This window comes from Mirounga leonina, unplaced genomic scaffold (genome assembly GCF_011800145.1).
Source record: "Mirounga leonina isolate KUSES-001 unplaced genomic scaffold, KU_Mleo_1.0 Mir_195, whole genome shotgun sequence".
NCBI classification, from domain to species: Eukaryota; Metazoa; Chordata; class Mammalia; order Carnivora; family Phocidae; genus Mirounga; species Mirounga leonina.
In genome coordinates this window covers 1,503,646-1,526,031 of record NW_023270490.1, presented here as the reverse complement: position 1 = coordinate 1,526,031, position 22,386 = coordinate 1,503,646, and the positions used below count along the sequence as shown (strand labels likewise).

The window sequence follows — 22,386 nt, the reverse complement described above, 5'->3', positions numbered from 1 at the left end:
AATGAGACGGTAGCTGGAAGGGGTATGGGATCAGGTGAGGGGTTTGGGTTTTTATTTTATGATGGGTGATACAATGTGTTAATGAAAGTGATTTGATAGAAAAATTACTCTGCCAGGTATTACACGCAGTGCTTTATAGGTTTTATCTCATCGATTCTTCCTTGCCCCCCATAGCGTCAGGGAGTGATGGTATCCCTCTTTCGAGGCTCAAGGTAGCTGGTACAGCCACACAGCTAGATTGCTAGGAGACTGTGGAGCCAGGACTTGGTCCCAGATCTTGCTCTTAATCCTCTGTGGAGAGATTATAGAATTTTCTCTAGAGCGCACTCTGATTCTTTTTTGTGGGAGATAACTTAGCCATTGCTCTGATGAGCATTAAAAAATGGAATGGTATGGGGCGCCTGGCTGGCTCAGTCAGTACAGCATGCAACTCTTGATCTTGCAGTTGCAAGTTCAAGCCCTACGTTGGGTGTAGAGATTATTTAAAAATAGAATCTTGGGGCGCCTGGGTGGCTCAGTCGTTAAGCGTCTGCCTTTGGCTCAGGGCATGGTCCCGGGGTCCTGGGATCAAGCCCCACATCGGGCTCCCTGCTCCGCGGGAAGCCTGCTTCTCCCTCTCCCACTCCCCCTGCTTGTGTTCCCTCTCTCGCTGTGTCTCTCTCTGTCAAATAAATAAAGTTTAAAATAAATAAATAAATAAAAATAGAATCTTAAAAAAATAAATACTAGAATGGTAGACCAGGTATCCTCATGATTGTATGTTTGTGACATCTAAAGATCATTATACCATGCAAGGAAGCATGGGTGACCTTGTGCTTTTCTGGGGGGGGGGGGCGGTTACAGAGTGCGCACACAGGAGAGAGAGAGAATCTTAAGCAATCTCCATGTGCACAACGCAGAGCCGGACACAGGGCTGGATCTCAAGACCCTGACATGACCTGAGCTGAAATCAAGAGTCAGGCGCTTAACTGATTGAGCCACCCAGGCGCCTGTGTGCTTATTTTTTATAAAATGGGGTTTGCATACCGTTTTATCCTCTCCCCCTACCTCTAGTTATGGATTTTTCAACAAATACTTATGTAAAGCCTGCTGTGACAAGCCAGTTGTTTTTTGGGGTTTTTTTGTTGTTGTTGTTTTTTAAGATTTTATTTATTTATTTGACAGAGAGATAGCGAGAGCAGGAACACAAGCAGGGGGAGTGGGAGAGGGAGAAACAGGCTTCCTGCCGAGCAGGGAGCCCGATGTGGGACTCGATCCCAGGACCCTGGGATCATGACCTGAGCTGAAGGCAGACGCTTTACTAACTGAGCCACCCAGGCGCCCCTCTTAACATTCCTTCAGTTTCCCATCTCTTGGCCCCTTGATAAGATGTTCTGCCACAATATTTGCTCTAAGCAAATGCTTCTGGCTTTGCATCCTGAGACGCTGATGGTTGCATACCCCTAACCTGGCCTCTCATCCTTCCCAGCCCACCCTGAACATTACTCAGGAGACTCACCTTATCTCTCGTCCTACTTGGAGCCTTCTGCGGCTCCTGCCTAGTGACCCTGGGGATAAAGTCCTGTCCCTCTTGGTAGCGTGGCCCCACCTCTTTAGCTTTCATCAGATTCATAGGGGTCTAGGACCCTCACAAAGGTTAAGAAACATTGTCCTGTGATAGGTTATATTTCTCTCATCCAGTTTTGATACTGTTCTGTTCTACTGAGCGTTGTATGTGTGTATCTTGTTCTTTTTTTTTTTTTTTTTAAGATTTTGTTTATTTATTTGACAGAGAGAGATACAGCGAGAGAGGGAACACAAGCAGGGGGAGTGGGAGAGGGAGAAGCAGGTTTCCCGCGGGGCAGGGAGCCCAATGTGGGGCTCGAGCCCAGGACCCTGGGATCATGACCTGAGCCGAAGGCAGATGCTTAACAACTGAGCCACCCAGGCGCCCCTGTATCTTGTTTTCATAGTGAGACTTTATACTCCAGTTGGGAGACTCCTGTTTTTATTTCTTTCATAGCCCCTCAAAGGTCTAGCATGGTATTGGATAAGTGTTGGGTATTATTGCACAGAAAAAAGTTGTGTACGTATATGTTACTGACAAATTTATGTATAGGGAAATTTTGACAAGCAGGTAAAAAGCCTAGCAAACTTTTTTTTTTCTTTTAAAGATTTTACTTATTTATTTGAGAGAGAGAACAAGCAGAAGGAGAGGGAGAAGCAGGCTCCCCGCTGAGCAGGGCGCCGGAAGCAGGGACTCAATCCCAGGATCCTGGGATTACAACCTGAGCCAAAGGCAGACGCTTAACCGACTCGCTACCCAGCCACCCCCCCAGCAAACTTTTTAAATTGCAGTCCTGAAATGTGTGGACTTTTTGCTTGGAAGTGTGGAGTGAGAGTTTTACACACATTAAACATGGTGTACCCCAGAATGGTGCCTTACGAAATGTGTGGATTTTTTGCTTGGAAGTGTGGAGTGAGCTGAGTTTTATACACATTAAACATGGTGTACCCCAGAATGGTGCCTTACCAATTAGAGTTCAGTAAACCAGTTAACTAGGTGCTAATTAGCCGCTCCTGTGTAAATATCAGAAAAAAACTAAGTGAATCACTCCGTAATTTTATAATTCCCTGACTTCTGCTAGCTGTTATTATTCTCCAAACTCTACTTTTAGTCAGTTTTTGAGTAAAAATAAAAGTCTATGTCTTAGTAAAAATGAATTCAAAGTGACAGTTCCGTTTTAAAGCTATTGAGTTTGTGGGCTTAAACTCTCCAATGTTTAGCTAAATAAAGGTTAACAGAGTATTTAACCACCCAATGCCAGATTAGCACAGTGTTTATCAATCTTTACTTACCCTTTCGACAGAACAAAGGGTTTTAAATACTTTCTGAGCTGAATCTAGGATGTTAGGGATCAAAGAGATTCTTGAGAACAGTTAGGTGTCCCCACATGTACAGTGGTGGTCCATAAGCAGAACTTGACCCACAGATACTTGGTTAGACCAAAGGAGTGACTGTCCCCTTTGAAAAGGACATGTATTCTCCAGCTCACCTCAGTTCTTAACACTCCCTATTTTAAGCCAGACATTAAAGAAAATTTGTAAAGCCATCCTACTCTTCTCACTAATTTTCTTTTGTTCTTTGGAAACTAGTTACCTCATAAGATACGTTATTTATCTCAACACGTGATGATTTGTTGTAGTTAGTTTTAAATGAATTAAATATTTTTTAAATTTCTCAGTTTTGATTTCTGATTTGGCAGATATCAATAGCAGTAACCCACATAGACAAAGACTCTTTGAAGTCTTCAATAATTTTTAAGAGAGTATAAAGGGGTCTTAAGACCAAAAAACTTGAGAACTGCTGTTCAAATGGAATGAATGCTTATTGTAATTAATCAGTATATGGTATAGTTATTCTGATATTTATATATATGTTCCAACTCCCGCTTGGAATATTTTTTGACTACCTAATAGATATTAGCCAATCCTAAGTTTTTGATTTTTGATTTTTGATTTTTTTGATTTTTTTTTTTTTAAAGATTTTATTTACTTATTTGACAGAGACAGAGATAGCGAGAGCAGGAACACAAGCAACAGGAGTGGGAGAGGGAGAGCAAGCTTCCCGCCGAGGAGGGAACCCGATGTGGGACTCAATCCCAGGACCCTGGGATCATGACCTGAGCCGAAGGCAGACGCTTAACGACTGAGCCACCCAGGCGCCCAGTTTTTGATTTTTTAAACTTTTTTTTTTTTTTAAGTAGGCTCCACGCCCAGCGTGGGGCCCAACACAGGGCTTGAACTCACGACCCTGAGATCAAGACCTGAGCTGAGATCAAGTGTTGGATGCCTAACCAGCTGAGCCACCCAGGCGCCCCTTAAACTGTTTCTGAATCCTGTTTTATAGCTTGAATCAAATTGAATGATCCTATAATGTCAGTACTGCAAGAACTGTACGCGGCTTTGTCCTGTGTGGTGCTCTTTGACTGTTCCAAATGCTAACCTAAAATAAGTTGAACTGATTCTTTATTTCTTTGGTTCAGTTGTGTACATGGGCTTTAACTGAATGTCTAATCCAATAGAAATGTCTGTTGGAAGTATAGGATTAAATAATAGGATATTTTTCCCTATTTCACAAGTAGAAATCAAACATCAGAAAAATATAACTTGAGGGGCACCTTGGTGGCTCAGTTGTTAAGCATCTGCCTTCGGCTCAGGTCATGATCCCAGGGTCCTGGGATCGAGCCCCGTGTTGGGCTCCCTGCTCAGTGGGAAACCTGCTTCTCCCTCTCCCACCCCCCCTGCTTGCGTTCCTGCTCTCACTCTCTCTCTGTCAAATAAATAAAAAATCTTAAAAAAAAAAATATATATATATATATATATATATATATATAAAACTTGAATTCACTGTTTGAAACTAATACAATGAGCTTGTGATCTTTGGATTAGGATTCCCTAATCAGATCTGGTTGTTAATGAAGAGGTAATATTTCCAGCCACAAAGTTTTGCTAAAGTTTACGAGAGAAATAGTCATATCAGAAATAGTTAATCCAGCCTGATTTAAATACCTGACACAAGAAGGCACATTTTTCATCTTTCCAAAAAGAGCAACTTGAAATAGAGGTCACACACAGAGCTTCCATTCAATAAGGAAGGGCTTAGCTATGGCAGCCGTTGTGCTTTGCCATTGTGCATTTGTCTTAAACAAGTTTTAATAATATTAAAAAACATGGATCACTTAAAATTAGTCACTTAGGGAAAACCATTAAGTGAGATTCCTACTCATATGAGTGAGGCCCTGAGAAGGTAAGGGAGCTTGATGGTTATCTGGGGGAAGAGTGTCCCAGGCAAAGGGAACAGCAAATGTGAAAGCCCAGACATAGGACCTTGTCTTGAGTATAGTTGGCATAGTTCCTAAGTGTTCTGTTTTGCAGATAATGAAATCATGGTAAAAGAAATCAGAAAATTCAGAAAAGGTAGGGGATGGGAATTAAAGAGTACACTTACCATGATGAAAAAAAATAAAATGATTAAAAAAAGAAAATGCAGGAAAGGGGTTGGAATCACCCATAATCCTTGCACCTAGAGATAACCGCTGTTACTGTCTTGGTCTCTAACCTTTTCAACTTTGTTAAGCTTCTTTTAAAATGTCACCTAACATCTGTGTTAGTTTCCTAGGGCTGCTGTAACAGTACCACACGCTGGGTGGCTTACACAACAGGAATTTATTTGCTTACAGCTCTGGAGGCTAGAAGTCCAAGCTCAAGGTGTCAACAGGTTTATTTCTTCTGAAGCCTCTCTCCTTGGCTTGCAGAGGGCTGCCCTCCCCCTGTGTCCTTACACAGTCTTTCTCCATGCACTCGTGCATCCCTGTTGTTTCTTTGTGTGTCTGAATTTCCTCTTACAAGGACACCAGTCAAATTGGATTAGGGCTCATCCTAATGGACTCATTTTATTTTTCATTTATATATATGTGTGTGTGTGTGTGTGTGTGTATTGTTTTGTTTTGTTTTGTTTTAGAAAGCATGGGCACGGGGGGGAGGGGGAGGGTAGAGGGAGAATCCCCAAGCAAGCTCCCCGCCCAGCGAGGAGCCCCACATAGAGCTCGATCTCATGACTCCAAGATCATGACCCCAGCCAAAAGAGTCAAACACTCAACTGACTGAGTCATTCAGGAGCCCCTTTTATTTGTATTTTTTAAAAGATTTTATTTGTGTGTGTGTGTGTGTGTGTTTAAGTAAACCACCTCCAACATGGAGCTTGAAATCACAACCCCAAGATCAAGAGTCACATGCCCTACCTTCTGGGCCAGCCAGGTGCCCCGATGGACTTATTTTAACTTAATCACCCCTTTAAAGGCCCTATTTCCAAATACTATCATGTTCTGAGGTGCTAGCAGTTAGGGCTTCAACATACGAATTTGCAAGGACACAATTCAGCGTATTACACCATCTGTGATATGTATCAGTCTCTTCTCCGTATGATTCTGTGTTCCTTTGGTATTCATTTTTGTTCGTGCAGGCTTACACAGTAAGCAGTAGTCGCAGCAGTAGTTCTACGAGGTGAACCCCCTCCCTGCTCTGCTGCCCAGGCAAATTAGTTAGGATTACTAAGATTCAGATTTAACTCTCTCTGGACAAAAGACATTGTATTGTCTGGCATTTTGCTTGTAACATCACAAACATCCTTTAGTTTTGTGTTTGCTAGAGAACACAATCCAGTATAGCTGAATAATCCAGTTGACTATTTAGATTAAAAATGCCAGTCTTTGGGTGCCTGGGGGGCTCAATCAGTTAAGCGTGTGCCTTCCGCTCAGGTCATGACCCCAGGGCCCTGGGATCGAGTCCCATGTCGGGCTCCCTGCTCAATGGGGAGTCTGCTTCTCCTTCTACCTTTCCCCCCTGCTCGTGCTCTCTCTCTCTCTCAAATAGATAAATAAAATCTTTTTTAAAAATGCCAGTGTTTTACAAATGAGCCATTCAAGTATGCTTTCCAGTTTATTCTGTTTCCTTTAAAGTACTATCTGTGTCATTTACTCTTATCTTCAATCAACCGACTCTTTTGCTTACATTTATGGTAAAAGGAAATTTTTTACCATCATTGTACATGGGAAGTTAGTATAGTATTACTTGCCTTAAATTATTCTTAAAAATGAATACAGAACTATAAAGTGTTCACTTATTGCCACCTAAAATTCTCTAATGTACCACTAGCAACTCCACCCTTCCACTTGCTCAGACAAAAGCCTGGAAGCCAGAGTAGTTGACTACTCTTCTTTCATGCCTCTCAGGCAGTCTGGCTGCAAATCTTACCAGTGTATACCTCCCAAATATCTGAAATTGTACTATTTTTCACCACCTTCACTGGTCCAAGCCATATTTTCTTTTGCCAGGATTATTACAATAGGCTGTAGCTCCCTTCACTGGAGTCTGTACACAGCAGTCAGAGGGATCCTATTTAAAAAAGCAAGTCAGATCCCGTCACTCCTCTGTTCACAACTCCACTGTCTTCTCAGGTCAGTAATAGTTGGACTCCTTAACCATCCACTGCTCTTCCATCTCACTGACCCGCTTCTAGCTGAATTGGGATCTTGCTGTTCTTTGACATTCCAGGCAAAGTCTTACCTGAGGGTCTTAGCACTTGCTGTTTCTTCGTTGGAAGACTCTCCCCTCAGCTATGCATAGGTCATGCTCCTTCACGTCAGGTCTTTACTCATGACACCTGGTCGCAGTAAGGCTTTCCTTGATCACCCCATTTAAAATTGTAGCTACTCCCCCCTACTCCTCCAGAACTCCACCAGCTGTCATCCTATATAATTCGTATTTTTGTTTTGTGATTATATGTTTCCCATTAGAATGTAAGCTCCACGAGGGCAGGCATTTTTGTTTTGTTCACTGCTTATTCCCCATTGCCTAGAAAAGTTCCCGACCTATAGCAGATGCTCAGGTATTTACTCCAGTTGAATATACAGTAGCAGGAGTCCCACCTTGGGAAACAATGAGATATACTGGGAACACCTCCCAGTCTGGAGTCCCTCCAGTGGGTTTTTCTCCACGGCTACGTGGTAAGTGCTACTCGCCTCAGGGAGTCTGGCCAGTTGGAGGCTCAGCATTCAAGGCAAAAGAGAGCTTATAATTTGTCTGAAATTGAGTTTTTTTTCCAAGAGGTGATTGTTCAAATGCCAGGGAGGGAGTTGGAGGAGGGGAGAGGCAGGTAGGATTGGTTGGGAGCGCATCCCTGGGAGAGTTGCTTGGTGCCCAAGCACAGGAAGAAAATTGCTCTCCCTGCCCTCCCACAGCCTCGTCCCCCACCTGGCCCCAATGCTTCGGTTCTGTTCTGGAAAACACCCAGAAATGGCTCAAGCCTCAATCTGAACTCAGGTATAGTAGCTTGAACCTATGAGATGTGTTTGTGTGATTTCTTCCATGAGCTACTTGCCAGGCTTTGGGATTTTTTGGAAACAAGTAAATCAGAGAATGAGCACCCTCTTTCGGCTTTTTCATAAGAGAGAAACTATGGCTTAAGTAATTGAAAATTTTATCCTTGGCGCCTTCAGTTTTGAGTCTTAGCTGATCAAAAGGATACCATTTTTATTTCATGTGGCCGTGGCGGCTGGCTCTTCCTCCTGAGGTAGTTTGAGTGTCATTCCAACAAATGCACACACCCTTAGCCTCAGAAGTGTGTAATAAGAATGAAACAAAAGCAGTAGCCTCTTCTCTTCCAAGGCACTTACTACTCATGATACCGATATTGGTGGTTTTCATCTGTTATGGACCCAAATTGATCAACATTTTGACACGTAAACTCTTGATGAAGTTTATCAAAGCTGTGGGGCTAGGGTTGGGGGAGGTAGTCTTTCTAGACTTGATTCAGTGGTCACTTCACCTGAAATAAAACCACGTGGCCCTTCCTTGTGGGCGCGCTAGTCGGTACCGGAAGCTCTGTAAGCAAGTTTGAGGGACGACGACTTTCAGCCATTTTTTGCATGTTAGCATCTTTATTTCCACTTAGTAATAACGAGCAGCCAGATCTAGCCTTACAGGTTCCCCTGGAGTTGCTAGTATCTTGAATTTCTTTCCATTTATTTTAGGAGTAAAAGTCCCTCGCAATTTTCGACTGTTGGAAGAACTGGAAGAAGGCCAGAAAGGAGTAGGAGATGGCACAGTTAGCTGGGGTCTAGAAGATGACGAAGACATGACACTTACAAGATGGACAGGGATGATAATTGGGCCTCCAAGAGTAAGCGTCGAGCTACGGCTATAAATGTCAATGTCTTAAATTCACTGTGCCTCCTTTTAAGAAATATTAGCCTTATCACGGAAAAAACTCACCAATGGTATATTTTCTGAAATGTGGCTATTCTTTTTTGACCAGTTTCAGTTTATGTATTTGAACCTCCTCTGATGCTGTTTAATCCCTCTACATGGTAAGCAAAAACCTGTTTAGACTCATAGTGTGAATTTACATGGCAATGTAGACAGGGAGGTGTGAGGTCCTTGCACCCTCACGTGTACTTTAGAACAAACTCTTGGGCTTATCAAATAATAAGTCTCCAGATACAGCCAATGTTCTGAAGACAGCGTCCAAATGAACTTGGAAAGCCTTCATGGTTGTGGTTTTCATTCACGGTTTCCCGGGTCTACCACGCACCCATATCCTAATTAATCGGGCTGTTCAGCAAAGGCAATTGCCTGTCTGGTTGGCACTGGTCTCTTGCATGCAGCACTGTGAGACCCAGAGGCCTTTGCATAGAAGACAAAAGACAAGGGGGATGAGAAAATTGACCTCTCTTTTAGAGCTTCGTGATCTGTGAGAGTTCCCAGGCTTCATAATGCCAGCTAACTTTTTAGTGTACATAGTAGAACCCCCAAGAAATGTCATTGAATTCTCACAAGAACCTGTTGTTAGGGGCTACTACTGTGTCATCACATCCCATTTTACAGGTGAGGAAACAGACTCAGAGAAGTAAAGTTACTTGCCCAAAGTCACATAGCTGATAATTCCCAAGGGGGTTCTGACTCTAGAACCTGTGCTCCTAACCCTGTGCTACATTATCTCCTTTCTGTTCGGATTTTGAGATTTCATTTGTTCCCATTATAGAATTAGCCAGAGTGTTAAGTAGTAATACGAGGTAGGAGTACAGAAATAGATTCCCATGATGTGACACTTGTTTCAGACAATGGGAGATTCTGCCTGAATGTAGCAGGACCTTTCCTGTATGTGCTTGTGCTCGAAGATGATGGTAGCCATGCATTCTTTTCACTGCGTGTGCAGGCTCTACACCAGCTCTGTGGGAAGTAGACAGACATGTGGGATGTGGCCCCGGCTGAAACAAGGTCATGCTCATTAAGTGTTAGGAAAATCTACTGTTCATCTTGGACCGTCGTAAACACTCTGGTGAATGACTGGCTTTGCCATTTAACGTTACCTCTTAAGTCATCTTTGATCCCACGGTTTTGTTTTTTGGGTTAAAGAAAAATACTCAATTTGCTGTTTTTATTCATTTCCTTATCTTTTTAAAAAAAATCTCTGAAAACCAGGATTTCTGGATCTACTAAATGCTGGGGAAAACTTGATCTCGAAAGCTTGTTTCTTCGTGGAGATCATTTCTTGCCATCTCTGGAAGTCCACTGTGTGGTGATGGCTTCCTTCACTGCATTTCTTCTCTGCCTAAGAATGGTTCAGGTTTCTTGAGGATGAGAACCATTCTTCCCTCTTCCTAACTCACCAGAGCACCTGGAAATGACTCCGCATGGGGTAGTTGTTCAATAGATTTGTTCATTAGCAGACTGATTTTCAGGTTCTAACAAATTAAGAATGAACCAGTGTACAACATTGCAAATACACTAAATACCACTGAATTGTACACTTCAACAAATGAACAAACAAAATGAACCACCAGATTCCATTGGAAATATTTTGTTCTACCTACAACACCTTGGATTACCCTGGGTTTCATCTTAACTCTTTCCACAGGGGGCTCCCTTTTAATGAGCAGCTACAGTATGCAAGTTGCTTTCCACACGTTCTTTATACATACATGTATATGGTAGCTCTACTGAGATGTAATTCACATATTGTAGAATCCACTTACTGTAGAATACACTTGTGAAGTGTACCGTTCGGTGGTTTTTGTTATATTCAGAATTGTGCAACTGTCACTAATTTCAGAACATTTTCATTACCCCAGAGAGAAACCTCCTTCCCCATTGGCAGTCGCTCCCAATCTGTCCCCCACCCCCCTCCCTCACCTTTGACCACCACTCATTTACTCTGTCTCTATGAATTTGTCTGTTCTGGACATTTCATATAAATGGAATCACACAACATGTGGTCTTTTGTGGTAACTTTTACTGTTTTCAAGGTTCATACATGTTCTAGCACTTACCAGTAGTTCATTCCTTTTCATGGCTGAATAATATTCTGTTGTGTAGGTAGACCATATTTCCTTTATCCATTAACTAGCTGGTAGATATTTGGATTTTTTTCCATTTTTTTGCCTATTATGAATAATGCTGCTATGAATATTTGTGTACAGGTTTTTGTATGGACATATGTTTTCATTTCTCTTAGGTATATACCTAGGAGTTGAACCATCTGGATCATATGGTAACTTTATGTTTAACATTTTAAATAACGGTCAGACTGTTTTCCCAAGCGGCTACACCAGTTTATGTTTCCACTAGCAGTACATGAGGGTTTCTGCTTCTCCACACCCTCACCAATGCTTGTCACTGACTGTTTTTTTTTTACCCCTATAGTTATGCTTGCCCTGGCTCCCCAAGGTTAAAAGCAAAGAAGAAAACTGTCTGCTTCTAGGTGCTTCCTGTGACCAGTCTGCTTTATGACTAACATACAAGGTGTATGCTGGGCCTCTGGAATATCAGCGTAATTATTAAAGTATCTAAATAGAGCACTTGAGTAACTCATCTGCCTATTGTATTTTTGTGACTGTATAACTCAAAATCCTCCATCAAAAGTGATCCAGAAATTCTAGGAATTTACTCAGCTTTTTTAAATGTGCTACCCAAAGGCCTGTATGTACAGTTACTAAATGCAGTGTTTTCAGTAGTAGCAAAATACTGGAAACCACCTCAGAGTCTTCCAGTAGACCATAGTATGTACTGTTTAGCTGTTGAAAAGAAAGAGACAGATATAATATGTGCTGAAATGGAATGATTTCCATGATATTTAAGTGAAAAAAGGTACAAAGCAGTATAGGATATGCTGCCACTGGGGTGGGGAGGAGTGGGGGGGCAGAGGAAGAAGTCATACATATACTTGTGCTTCTTTGTGTTTACAGTACTTTGGGGGGAACATGAAAGAAGTTGGTGACAGTGGTTGCCTTCTTCAAAAGGGATCTAGCTAGCTGGGACCAGGGTGGAAAGGAGACTTATTTTTTTACCATATACCTTTTCTGTACTCTGAGTTGCTTTAATTATATGTGTTAGCTATTTGATTTTTTTTTTTTTTTTTTTTAAGAAAGCAAGTTCTCCAAACCTAAAAGTAAGTTTCTCATCCAAGTGCCCTTTGCAAAATTCTGGCAAATGTCCAGTTGTCCACAGCATTAGATGTGGATTATTTCTACTCTGACCCCAGAGGCGCTAAGAATAGCCAGGTTACAGAGCATTTTCTCAGCTTCAGTGCTATTGACATCTTGAGCTGGATCAATCTTTGTTGTGGGGCTGTGCTGTGCCTTGTGGGATTAGCAGCATCCCTGGTCTCTGCTCACCAGATACCAGTAGCACCTCCCTCCCCCAGTTGTGACAGCCATTAAGGTCTCCAGATGTTGCCTAATTCCCACCCCACCCTGAGGCGGGTGGGCAGAAATTGCTGTGGTTGAGAAACACTGTGTCTCTGGGGTTGTCCAAGATAATGTTTTTAGGTGCGGGTTAGAGCATGGGTGTGTGTTTATACACGTACTTATCTAAAAATACTGTATGCATGCTTAAGAACAAAACATAATTACAGGAATGTGTGAGGTAAAAGGAAGGGATCCTTCCCCTATTTCATTATACTCCCCACAGAATGAGTGTGTTTCTACCGGCTTTTGCTTTGGGTGCACAAACATAAGTACATATCCTTTTTAATAAAAATGAGACCTTGCTATGCATAATGTTTTGTAACTTCATTTTTTTCACTTAACAGATGGTTAACAGATGGTGGATGTCTTTCCATATCAGTGCATATTGATCTCTTTTTAAACAGCTTTATGTGGCATGTCTGATACATGAATATATCCTCATAAAAATTCTCGAACAATACAGAGTATGTAAAGTAAGAAGTTCACTTTGTTCCCCTTAACTCTGTGTTAGTCAGGAAAAGAGAAACCATGCTATGTATTTCAACAGAGAGAATTTAATATAGGAAGTTGATCAAATTAGTGTTGGCCTGAAAAAGCAGAAAAGGCACACTGTGGGACCACAGAGATAACACTGCAGGAAACAACAGCTTAGCCCTGGGGCTGGGAGGACATGGGGGGGGGGGGCACAGCCATCAGAACCGAGCACCGGGAGGAGTGGTCCCAGGAGGCAGTGACAATGTTGGGGACACTGAAAGACGCTGGAAACCAGAGCAGCTCTCATGGCCTAGATGAGGGGCGCACGCGGGCTGACGTGACAGGAACAGAAAGCGAATGGAAAGGAATAAGTGCTTCCTTTCTCCTGTGTATTTTATATTAGGATTGTGTGGTTAGCTGGACAATTTAGTCTTTCGGTTCTAGAATATTCTAAGTGGCACTAGCATTGACTTGGAGAAATGAATAGTTAATGTTGCCTGAAGACTGGTCTGGTGGCTCACTCAGCAGGATACCCTGACTGGTGGCAAGAGGGAGAGGCTCTGTACAGAGGAAAATTGTGTCTTGTCACCGTCTGGAGGGGTGTGCAGGTGCCCACTTAAGCTCCAAGCCCAACTTCCTCAGCTCTGCTTTTGGATACTGGGGCTGGGACTCTGCAAACTACAGGTTTCCTTTGCCAGCTGGTGCCCTATTAGGTTCCTCCAGTCAGGGACACAGGAAAGCGCCTGAGAGGCAAGGAGAAGGGACTTGCTTCTGCTTGTTTGCCTGTTCTTTCTGTGCCACTCTGGTAATGGCCCTTCATCCCAGCATCAGCAGTGGGCACCAGCCTCCAGCTCTTGGGGGCACTCCCAGAGCCGGCCTGTGGCACCCCTCCTCAGAGATCTGAGTTCAACTCTAGAGACCTCTGGCCCTGAGCCTCTAGGTCTGAAAAACTGGCTTATTCCCTTGGTTCCCCCAGCCTTAAGGGGTGCCACCTGTTTTCTGCAGGTTATCCCTGTGTTAGCTCAGGTTCCCTTTTTGTGTTTTCAGTCCAGTGACACCTGTTTAACCAATTCCCTATGTTAAATTCTCTGTTAAAATGCCTAGTGTTCTGTCTTGTTTCCTGGCTTATCCCTAACTGCCATATCCCTGCTCTCCAGATGAACTGTGAGCAGCATCCGGTCCATCTCCTTCCACACCTCTTCCTGTGCATTTTCCTCCCTGTCTTCATCCAGAGCCATATAGACTTTCTCACTTTTTGAGGGGCCCACACCTTGTTCTCACACAGCACATGCCCACCTTGGACAGCGCACATAAGTTAAGTACGCCTGCGCAAGATTTCACTTGAGTAGCGGTCATCTGGTTGACCTGAGTCACCTTTTTATATACTGACAGTTTGTGATTTTCTCGTTTTTGCAACCAGTACCTTTTCCTGTTCTCATATCTCCTACATTTTAAAGATACATTTATTTCACAATACTTTGAGACTTATAGAAAAAGTGGAAGGGTAGTATGGAAAGTTCCATGTGTACCCCTCCCCCAGTTTCCCCTGTTGTTAGCATCTTATATTGGGATAGTACATTTGTCACCACCAGTGGCCCCATATTGATGCATTACTATTAACTAAAGTCCGTATCTTATTCAGGTGTTCTTAGCTTTTACCTCGTGTGTATTTTCGATTCCAGAATCCTATCCGAGATACTACATTATATTTTTATTGTCATATCCTGGGCTTCTCATGGCTGTGACAATTTCAGGTTTTTCTTGGTTTTGTTGCCCTTGACAATTTTGAGGCATACTGGTTAGGTACTTTGTAGAAAGTCTGTATTGGAATTTATCTGACGTTTTTCATCATGATTCGGCTGGGATTCTCATATATATATTTTAGGCCCAGGAAAAGTTTGTCATCTTTAGGCTGCAGGCTTGTAGTGTCTAGTGGATGAAACAACGTGTGTGCACATTAATGTAGCCTCAGTTGGAGGGGGGTGTCTGTCTGCTTTTATAGGTTGTACATATTCTGCAACTGGCTGGCTGTACCAAGACCCATGTCTTGGCAGTCTTTCCATGTATGTGTCTGGGCCTCAGCCTTTGAAAAGGCTACAAAGTATCCAATTTTAGGAATATGCCATATTTGTTCAGTCAGTCCCTTGCAGGTGGACATTTAGATTGTTTATAGTTATTTTTGCTATTGCAGATGATGCTTCACTTTTTTTTTAATGCTTCACATTTTTGTGCATGTCTGCCTGTAGGAAGTTCCTAGAAATAGTCTTGCTGGTTTAAGCATGCCTGTTTCACATTTTGATAGGTGCTGCCAAATTGCCCCATGAAGCTCAAGCTTCATAAGTACAAGTCTGCCTGTAGGAAGGCAGGATAATGAATCTTGAGAAGTGTTCCTCATAGACAGAATGCTCTAGCAGTTCTTCTTCAGGCATAATTCCTTTCTTCGGTGAACCCTTTTTACAAAGCAGGTCTTGGAACACTAGTAAACAAAACAAAAGAAGAAAACCAGAACCCTGTTTTCTACAGAAGTCTTGCTTTGTACTTTTTAATGATCCTTCAGGTGTCTTTATGTTCACTTGACTTGAGGCATTTTTTACTGTGTTCCAGTGAAGTTGCCAGTTGAACATCAATGGTCAGAAATTTGGTATTTTTTGCCTTCTAAGAAGTTAGTCATAGAATGCACATTTTTAAATTAGACTTGATAGTGTCGAAAGTGATAAGATTTAAAATATGTAATAATCAGAATCCTGTTACCAAGCTGCTCACCTTCTTAGCCATTTTGATGCTGTTGTTAATAGAATGATTAGTGAAATTTTTTCGAGACTGATAAACCACAGAGCATACTGGCAGGTGAATACACTGGTGCATCAGAACCTCCAAAATGTGATACCGAATATTTTTTAAAAGACTTACTGATTTTGATACTTACCACAAGCCCATGTCCCCAGGGACTATTTTATATAAGAAATTCTATCTGGGGGCGCCTGGGTGGCTCAGTTGGTTAAGCGACTGCCTTCGGCTCAGGTCATGATCCTGGAGTCCCTGGATCGAGTCCCGCATCGGGCTCCCTGCTCGGCAGGGAGTCTGCTTCTTCCTCTGACCCTCCCGACCCTCCCCCCTCTCATGTGCTCTCTCTCTCAGTCTCTCTCTCTCAAATAAATAAATAAAATCTTAAAAAAAAAAAAAAAAGAAATTCTATCTGAATTGTGTGACAAAACCATTGAGTATGAATGTAGGACAGACATCCAGAGATGAACTTGGGATCCATGCAGTCAACAGATACTGCCGAGTGCATAGTTGCTGATGGAGACTGTGCTAGGTGCTGAATATAGACCTTTTATCATATTTTCCATAAATCCCTGTTTGCTTCCTTCTTGTCGTGTTGACGCAGTGAATTTTTGTCTTCTGAGGGAGCACCTTAGTTGCAGCAAGCTATTCATTTTATAAACTTGCAAAGAGCAATATTCGAGTCAAGGAACATTTGAGTACCAGTTCTGTTGAGACCCCCACCCTCCTTGTTCTTAGTTTATCAAGGGAGGTCTGACAGAAGACTTCAGATGGGATCAGGAGGACTTCTGAGAAGAAGGTGCCCTTGAGCCAAAGAGCTGCAGGATGGACACAGAACAGCAACTGGTGTTGGGGCCCCAAGGTAGAGAGAAGTTGGGGCTAGATGGAGAGGAAGAAGAAGAAACAAGAGGAAGGCGGGGGTGCGCCGGGTCCGATCCAAGAACATGGGCTTCCTTCTCGGGTCACTAGCTGCCATTGGAGGGGTTAAGTTCTTGGTTTTGAAAGATCAGCCAGGCTGCTGTATGGAGAATAGATTGTAGGGGGAGCAAGAAAGAGCAGAGACGTGGGGTGATTGAGACGAGGGGCATGGTAGAGGGAAGTGGGTGGGTGTGGGATCTCTCTTGGAGGTGGAAGCTAAAACCTTTTGATTAGAAGGTAGGGGGTAAGAGAAAAGGGAATTGTGGCTGGCTGCTAGGTTTTGCTTTAACTAACTGCTAGGTGGTGGTGCCATTTATAAAGGAAGAAGAGAGGAAGAGCAGGTTGAGGGTGGGTGGAAATCCAGAACTGAGTTTAGGTTTGTCACAGTTTGGAGTACCTGTTAAGTGGATGTGAAAGGTTTCTATGGGTGTATTATGAATGCCTTCTGAATCTTAAAATATGTTCCAGTGTTTTTCTTAGGGCTAGACCACTGTTCAGACGGAATGTTTTCAAGGATTGAAATCACATCTTCTGTAATTGATTCCCCCCAAAGACAGCTAGATGTCGCTGTTTACACAGGAGCCGTTTCTTGTGCAGGTGGCACTGAGGAAGGCGGGAGCACTGGTGCCCTGGACGGGGACCCATTGGAGGGTGGGTTGCCCTGCCTTCGAGGGGGCCAACCTAATGGGGACACGTCACCTTTCAGGGTGGTCTTTAGACATGTAAATGATAACATTGCCACTTCATGGAGGACAGAAAGCTGTGGACTAACCTGTGTGATGACTGAACTGGGTGAAGTTTGAGCAGGTGATGTTTGAGCTGGGTCATGATGGATGTGCAGTAGTTCGGGGGGGCGGCAGGGCGCTCTAGGCAGATGGAACAGCCTGCTACCGGCAGCACATTTTGCTGCTCATCGGGTGGAAGTTACAGGGAAGAGTTCATTGCCGTGGGGGATTGGACTTTCCAGTTTTTTCTACGGAGCCGCGGTTGGCATTTGAAGGACAGTCTTTTCCTCTGCGGGCCTGGTATCCGTGGCTGCCCGCCTCACCCACTACATGCCTGTAATCTCTCAGGTCGATGTAAAGCCTGCAGGGAGAGATGGTGCGGCACACAGCCCCAGAGTAAGGAGGTAGTGGGAAAGCGGCTCTCGTATCTGCACCCACACCCCCTAACTTGTGTTTCATTTTGAAGTTCTTCTAAAGAGCCGCCTGTTCTGTGCTTTGCACGTGGTGGTAGTGAATGCATTGGCTGGTGACCCTGGTGTGAGTATACGTTTAGTGTGGCTTCCCAGAGTAAAGAATGCCTCTTACACAGCATTGCCCAGAGCACGGGACGGGTCTGCAAAGTAGAGAAATTAGTGTACAAACAAGTCCATCTGGTTGGACTTAAATAGCACTAACTTGAAATTTCAGTGATACTGTTGTAAATTTTCTTTGTATTCTCCGAGGTAAGAGTTCGTAGACACTAGTGTGGGGACTAGTTACTACTGACTTCACGGGTAACAGGTAGACAGCCTCTGTGTAGAGGAAGCACGTGCACCAGTTCTGCAGGCAGGAATAAATGGGGTTTCAAAAGATCTGCCTTTTTGAATTCATAGTTTGTAATTGCCTCACGTCTCTGTACCTTTTTTTTCCAGACAATTTATGAAAACCGAATATACAGCCTTAAAATAGAATGTGGACCTAAATACCCAGAAGCACCCCCCTTTGTAAGATTTGTAACAAAAATTAATATGAATGGAGTTAATAGTTCTAATGGAGTGGTAAGTTGTTTTTCCTGCCCATACTTGTTCCTTTGGGTTGAGAAATGCTTTGTACTTAAACATCAGGGGCGCTGTGGCCCTAAGTCCATATATTTCTTGGTGGTTTGATGCTGAAATATACTGCAGTATGAACATACGCAGACTCGGGGTGAGGGCCCGTTCCTTAGCTATATTTAAATCATCGTTCGTGCCACACTCACTCCAGGCCAACACCGTGCGGCTCTCTTGAGAGAGGAGCTCATTCTGTCTTCATGATGCACCCTCATGAGATAGAGATGAGGAGCCTGCGGGTGCAAAGTCCTGTCCAGGGTCATACTCCTACTTCCCGAGCCTTACTTACGATACATGCTATTTTTCCTCCTTTAATGGCCTTGCTTTTTAAATTTATTTTTATTACCATAAATGGAAAACCAGTCTCACTTGACGTAAGAAGGCAGTAGTGGCACTAGTAAATACTACAGAATCGAAGAGATGCTAATAAATTCTTCCTCCAGAGGTTTCTTGCCAAAGGCGTTGAGCCTTTGAGACCTGCTCTCTTGTTCAAAGGGGAGATCAGCGAGCGTTGAAGGGTTTTACACGTTAAGCATCATGTGAGCTAAGCCTTTGTTTTGAGATATTCAGAAGACTTGAAAGAAAAGCAAAAAAGAGATGAGCCTCGTTGCTGTGTGTTCAGTGTTTCATGTTGCATCTGAGTTCCACCAAAAGTCCTGAACCCAGAACTCGACCCACACTTTGGGAGATTTCTTTTGGGAATTGCTGCACAAACTTGAGAGTGTGACTCGGAGGCAGGTCCTTGTCACGAGAGTGTGGATCTGGGCCACCGCTCGCCTTTGCTCCTTACTGCCCTGTGCGCCATTAGCATCCACCACCTGGGTGTGGCGTTGAGAAAGGACCCTGAGCCATAGCAGCCTGTCCAGGAGAGCAGGTCACTGTTCTAGAGCCAGCTGGACTCTTGCCAAGTGTCAGGGCCGTTTCTCTAAGGGTGGCTTTACTTATCCATAGTTTCCTTCTCCCAAATGGTGAGGGTTTGGGACACAAACCAGGAAACACAGACTGACCGGAGGGAGGGATCACGCAGGTACTTTCTGCATGTCAGATACCATTGTGTGATGGGCATGTTCAACCAGAAAAATGCATTTTACTCCTATCTGCAGCTTTACTCCAGCACATAGCAGTGCATTTGTTTGAGAGCCTGACAGTTTTTTGTTTGCCTTTTCGTAGGTGGACCCAAGAGCCATATCAGTGCTAGCAAAATGGCAGAATTCATATAGCATCAAAGTTGTCCTGCAAGAGCTCCGGCGCCTAATGATGTCTAAAGAAAACATGAAACTCCCTCAGCCGCCTGAAGGACAGTGTTACAGCAATTAATCAAAAAGAGAAACCACAGGCCCTTCCCCCTCCCCCCCATTCGATTTAAGCAGTCATTTTCCACAGTAGTACATTTTCTAGATACGTCTTGTAAACCTCAAAGTACTGGAAAGGAAGCTCCCATTCAAAGGCAGTTTATCTTAAGATACTGTAAACGATACTAATTTTTTTGTCCATTTGAAATATATAAGTTGTGCTATAACAAATCATCCTGTCAAGTGTAACCACTGTCCACATAGTTGAACTTCTGGGATCAGGAAAGTATATTTAAATTGATTCCCATCATAACCGGTGGGGCACATCTAACTCAACTGTGAAAAGACACATCACACAATCACCTTGCTGCTGATTACATGGCCTGGGGTCTCTGCCTTCTCCCCTTCTCCTCCCCCTGCCTCCCTGCCTCCTCCCCTCCTTCCCTCCCTCCCTCCCTCCATCCCTGCAACAGCCCTCCAGCTTGGGGCGGCTTGCTAGAGTAGGTGTGAAGGTTTCAGGTCGCAGCCTGTGGGACTACTGCTGGGTGTGCGGGGGTGCTCCAGCTGCACCCCTGGTTTCTTTTTTTTAAGTCTTAAATGATGCCCTCCCCCCTCTAAGCCATCCTCCTTTCTCCACTTCCCATGACCACCCTTGGCCGAAGCATAGATTGTAACCCCCTCCGCTCCCCTCTGAAATTGGCCTTTGGTGAGGAATTCAGGGCTTTCCCATATCTTCTCCCCCACCTTAATCGAGGGGTGCTGCTTTTTCCTTCCTCCTCCTCAAGACCCTTTTTGCACCATTACCACCCAACACTGTCCACGACACTTCCTTGCTTTGGCCGGAAGCCATCAGGTAAGGTTGGAAAGAGCCTCTGACTTCCCTCATTTGGTTTTGGAACCACATTCACTCACTCTCCACCAGCCTGGGAATGCATAGTGGGTCCTCAGCCCTGCCACCTTCTGCTGTCATCGTCAGCTGATGCGGTGTTTTAGCTCAGGTCTTGATAAAGTGGAAAGAACAGGCACCAGGGGTACTCAGACCTGCCGGCTCTCAGAGTGCCTGGTGGTTAAACTTGGAGAAAGGCCACAGAAGACACCTGTAAGCACACACGATCCCTCTGAATGAATTGTCTTCTTTTCCTGTAATTGCTTTGGCTTTTAAAGATTGGAGTTTTAAACAGGGTTCTCACGTGGTCACCTTACAGTCCATTTGGGTCTGGTTTGGAATCTGCCGACTGGAACGAGAAAGAACCTTGGGTTCGGTGCATACTTCGGCTTGGGTGCTGCTGCTTCCCTCGGTCCTCCGCAGGGTCGGGAGCGAACTCGGTGTGCACAGCAGATCCCCGGAACTGGCGGGCTTGACCTCCTGGCAGGTTGCTGCGTCTGTCCACTCTTCTGTTCAGGACCACTAAATGCTGGGGTGCGGATGCATACCGAGACGAAAGCGACTCATTGTGTTCTGGAGCTTTTTTTCTTTAATTTAGTGTTTGCGTAAAACCACCTTTGAAGCAGCAGCTGTCAAGTCTGAAAAGCAGTCGATGTTCCCATTAGTCTCTTCCTGGGTTCTAAGCTCTTAGTTCTGAGGATGTAACATCCTGTAAGTAAGGTTGAACGTAACAGTGTTCCATAAGCAGCCTTTTTATTGTCAGACCGTGGCCTGATTTTAACATAATAAAAAAAAAGTGTGCGCTAATATTGAAGAAGCTGTGCCCTTCTTCCTCTTGGCATGTAATTTAGGAACAGACTTGGATGTTTTCGATGCCTTGGGATTCAAACTGATGTCCTAAATCAGGGGTCGGCAAACCTCTTTCCTCCAAGGGCCTAAGTAAGTGAATACTCGGGCTTTGTGAGCCAAGAGGCAAAATCAAAGGTACTATGTAAATATTTATATAGTGAGAGAAGATTGTTTATTGATGCAATTCAAAATCTAGTAACTGAGTATAGTTCTTTTCTAATGTTACAGGTCAACTAATGAGAGAAAGGGAATTCTTTTTTTCAGAGGATAACATTTTGCTTACTGGAATTTAAAGTTAGTATTCCTGATTTATCAAATCTGTTGTATGATTTATCAGATCCATTGTGTGATACATCAAGTCCGTTGTAAATGTTCATCTGTAGAAGTCATGCTTCATCAAACAGGCAGTGGGCCAGATTTGGCCCATGGACCACAGTTTGCCAACCCCTGTCCGACAAGGTTATGGTGAAAAGGGCGGGGGCGGGGGAGTCTGTCCTTTAAGTAGCTTTGTGGGACTCCAGCTATTAAGTCCCCTCTAGTACCTACTTACCAGCTGGATTTAGTAGTCTATTGGGAAGGGAAATATAGGACTTTCACATGGATTTCTGGTGTTGGAGACAAGTTTTGCCTGACAATTGACAGTTCGTCTACTACCTACTGTGTACGGAGTGGAAATGTGTCTGTGGCTGTTTTTATCCAGGATTTGAACTTCCTGCTGTGGTCCCAACCGCCAGCAGGCATGACCTTGGTGTCCTGTGCCAGGAGCCAGGCCATTCTTTCGTGGCTGTTGGGGCCAGCTCACATGTCAGAACCTGGTGCCTGGGTGGAGCCAGATTGTTCCTACCAGGCCACCCTCCAGAAAGCACTGCCCAAATTTCTGCCATATGGGTCCCTAGGAGGCCTCCGGAGTGAATCGCTGCCTTCCAGCTGTGGGTTCTTCACTCTTAGTCCTTAGCTTTCCCGAGAGAGGGAAGGGACAGGGGAGGTTCTAAAATTATTTCAGAATGCTCCTGGAAAACCCCAAGGCAAATTCAGAGCTAACTCTAAAGGTGGCAACTCTCATGGGCTGCGTGACCTCCAGAG

General features: G+C 43.9%; 1 protein-coding gene across 2 annotated transcripts in view; it reads left to right on the top strand.

Moving 5' to 3' along the window:
* UBE2V1 (ubiquitin conjugating enzyme E2 V1) overlaps window positions 1-21,268 on the top strand; it is a 31,265-nt gene extending 9,997 nt beyond the window's left edge. The window contains exons 2-4 of one of the 2 annotated variants that reach the window (XM_035025392.1): window positions 8,574-8,722; window positions 18,100-18,225; window positions 19,447-21,268. In XM_035025392.1, coding sequence (XP_034881283.1) covers window positions 8,574-8,722; window positions 18,100-18,225; window positions 19,447-19,593 — 422 coding nt within the window. In that variant the 3' untranslated portion in view covers window positions 19,594-21,268. The other variant, XM_035025393.1, reaches the window with a different exon arrangement.
* Window positions 21,269-22,386: the final 1,118 nt, after the last annotated feature.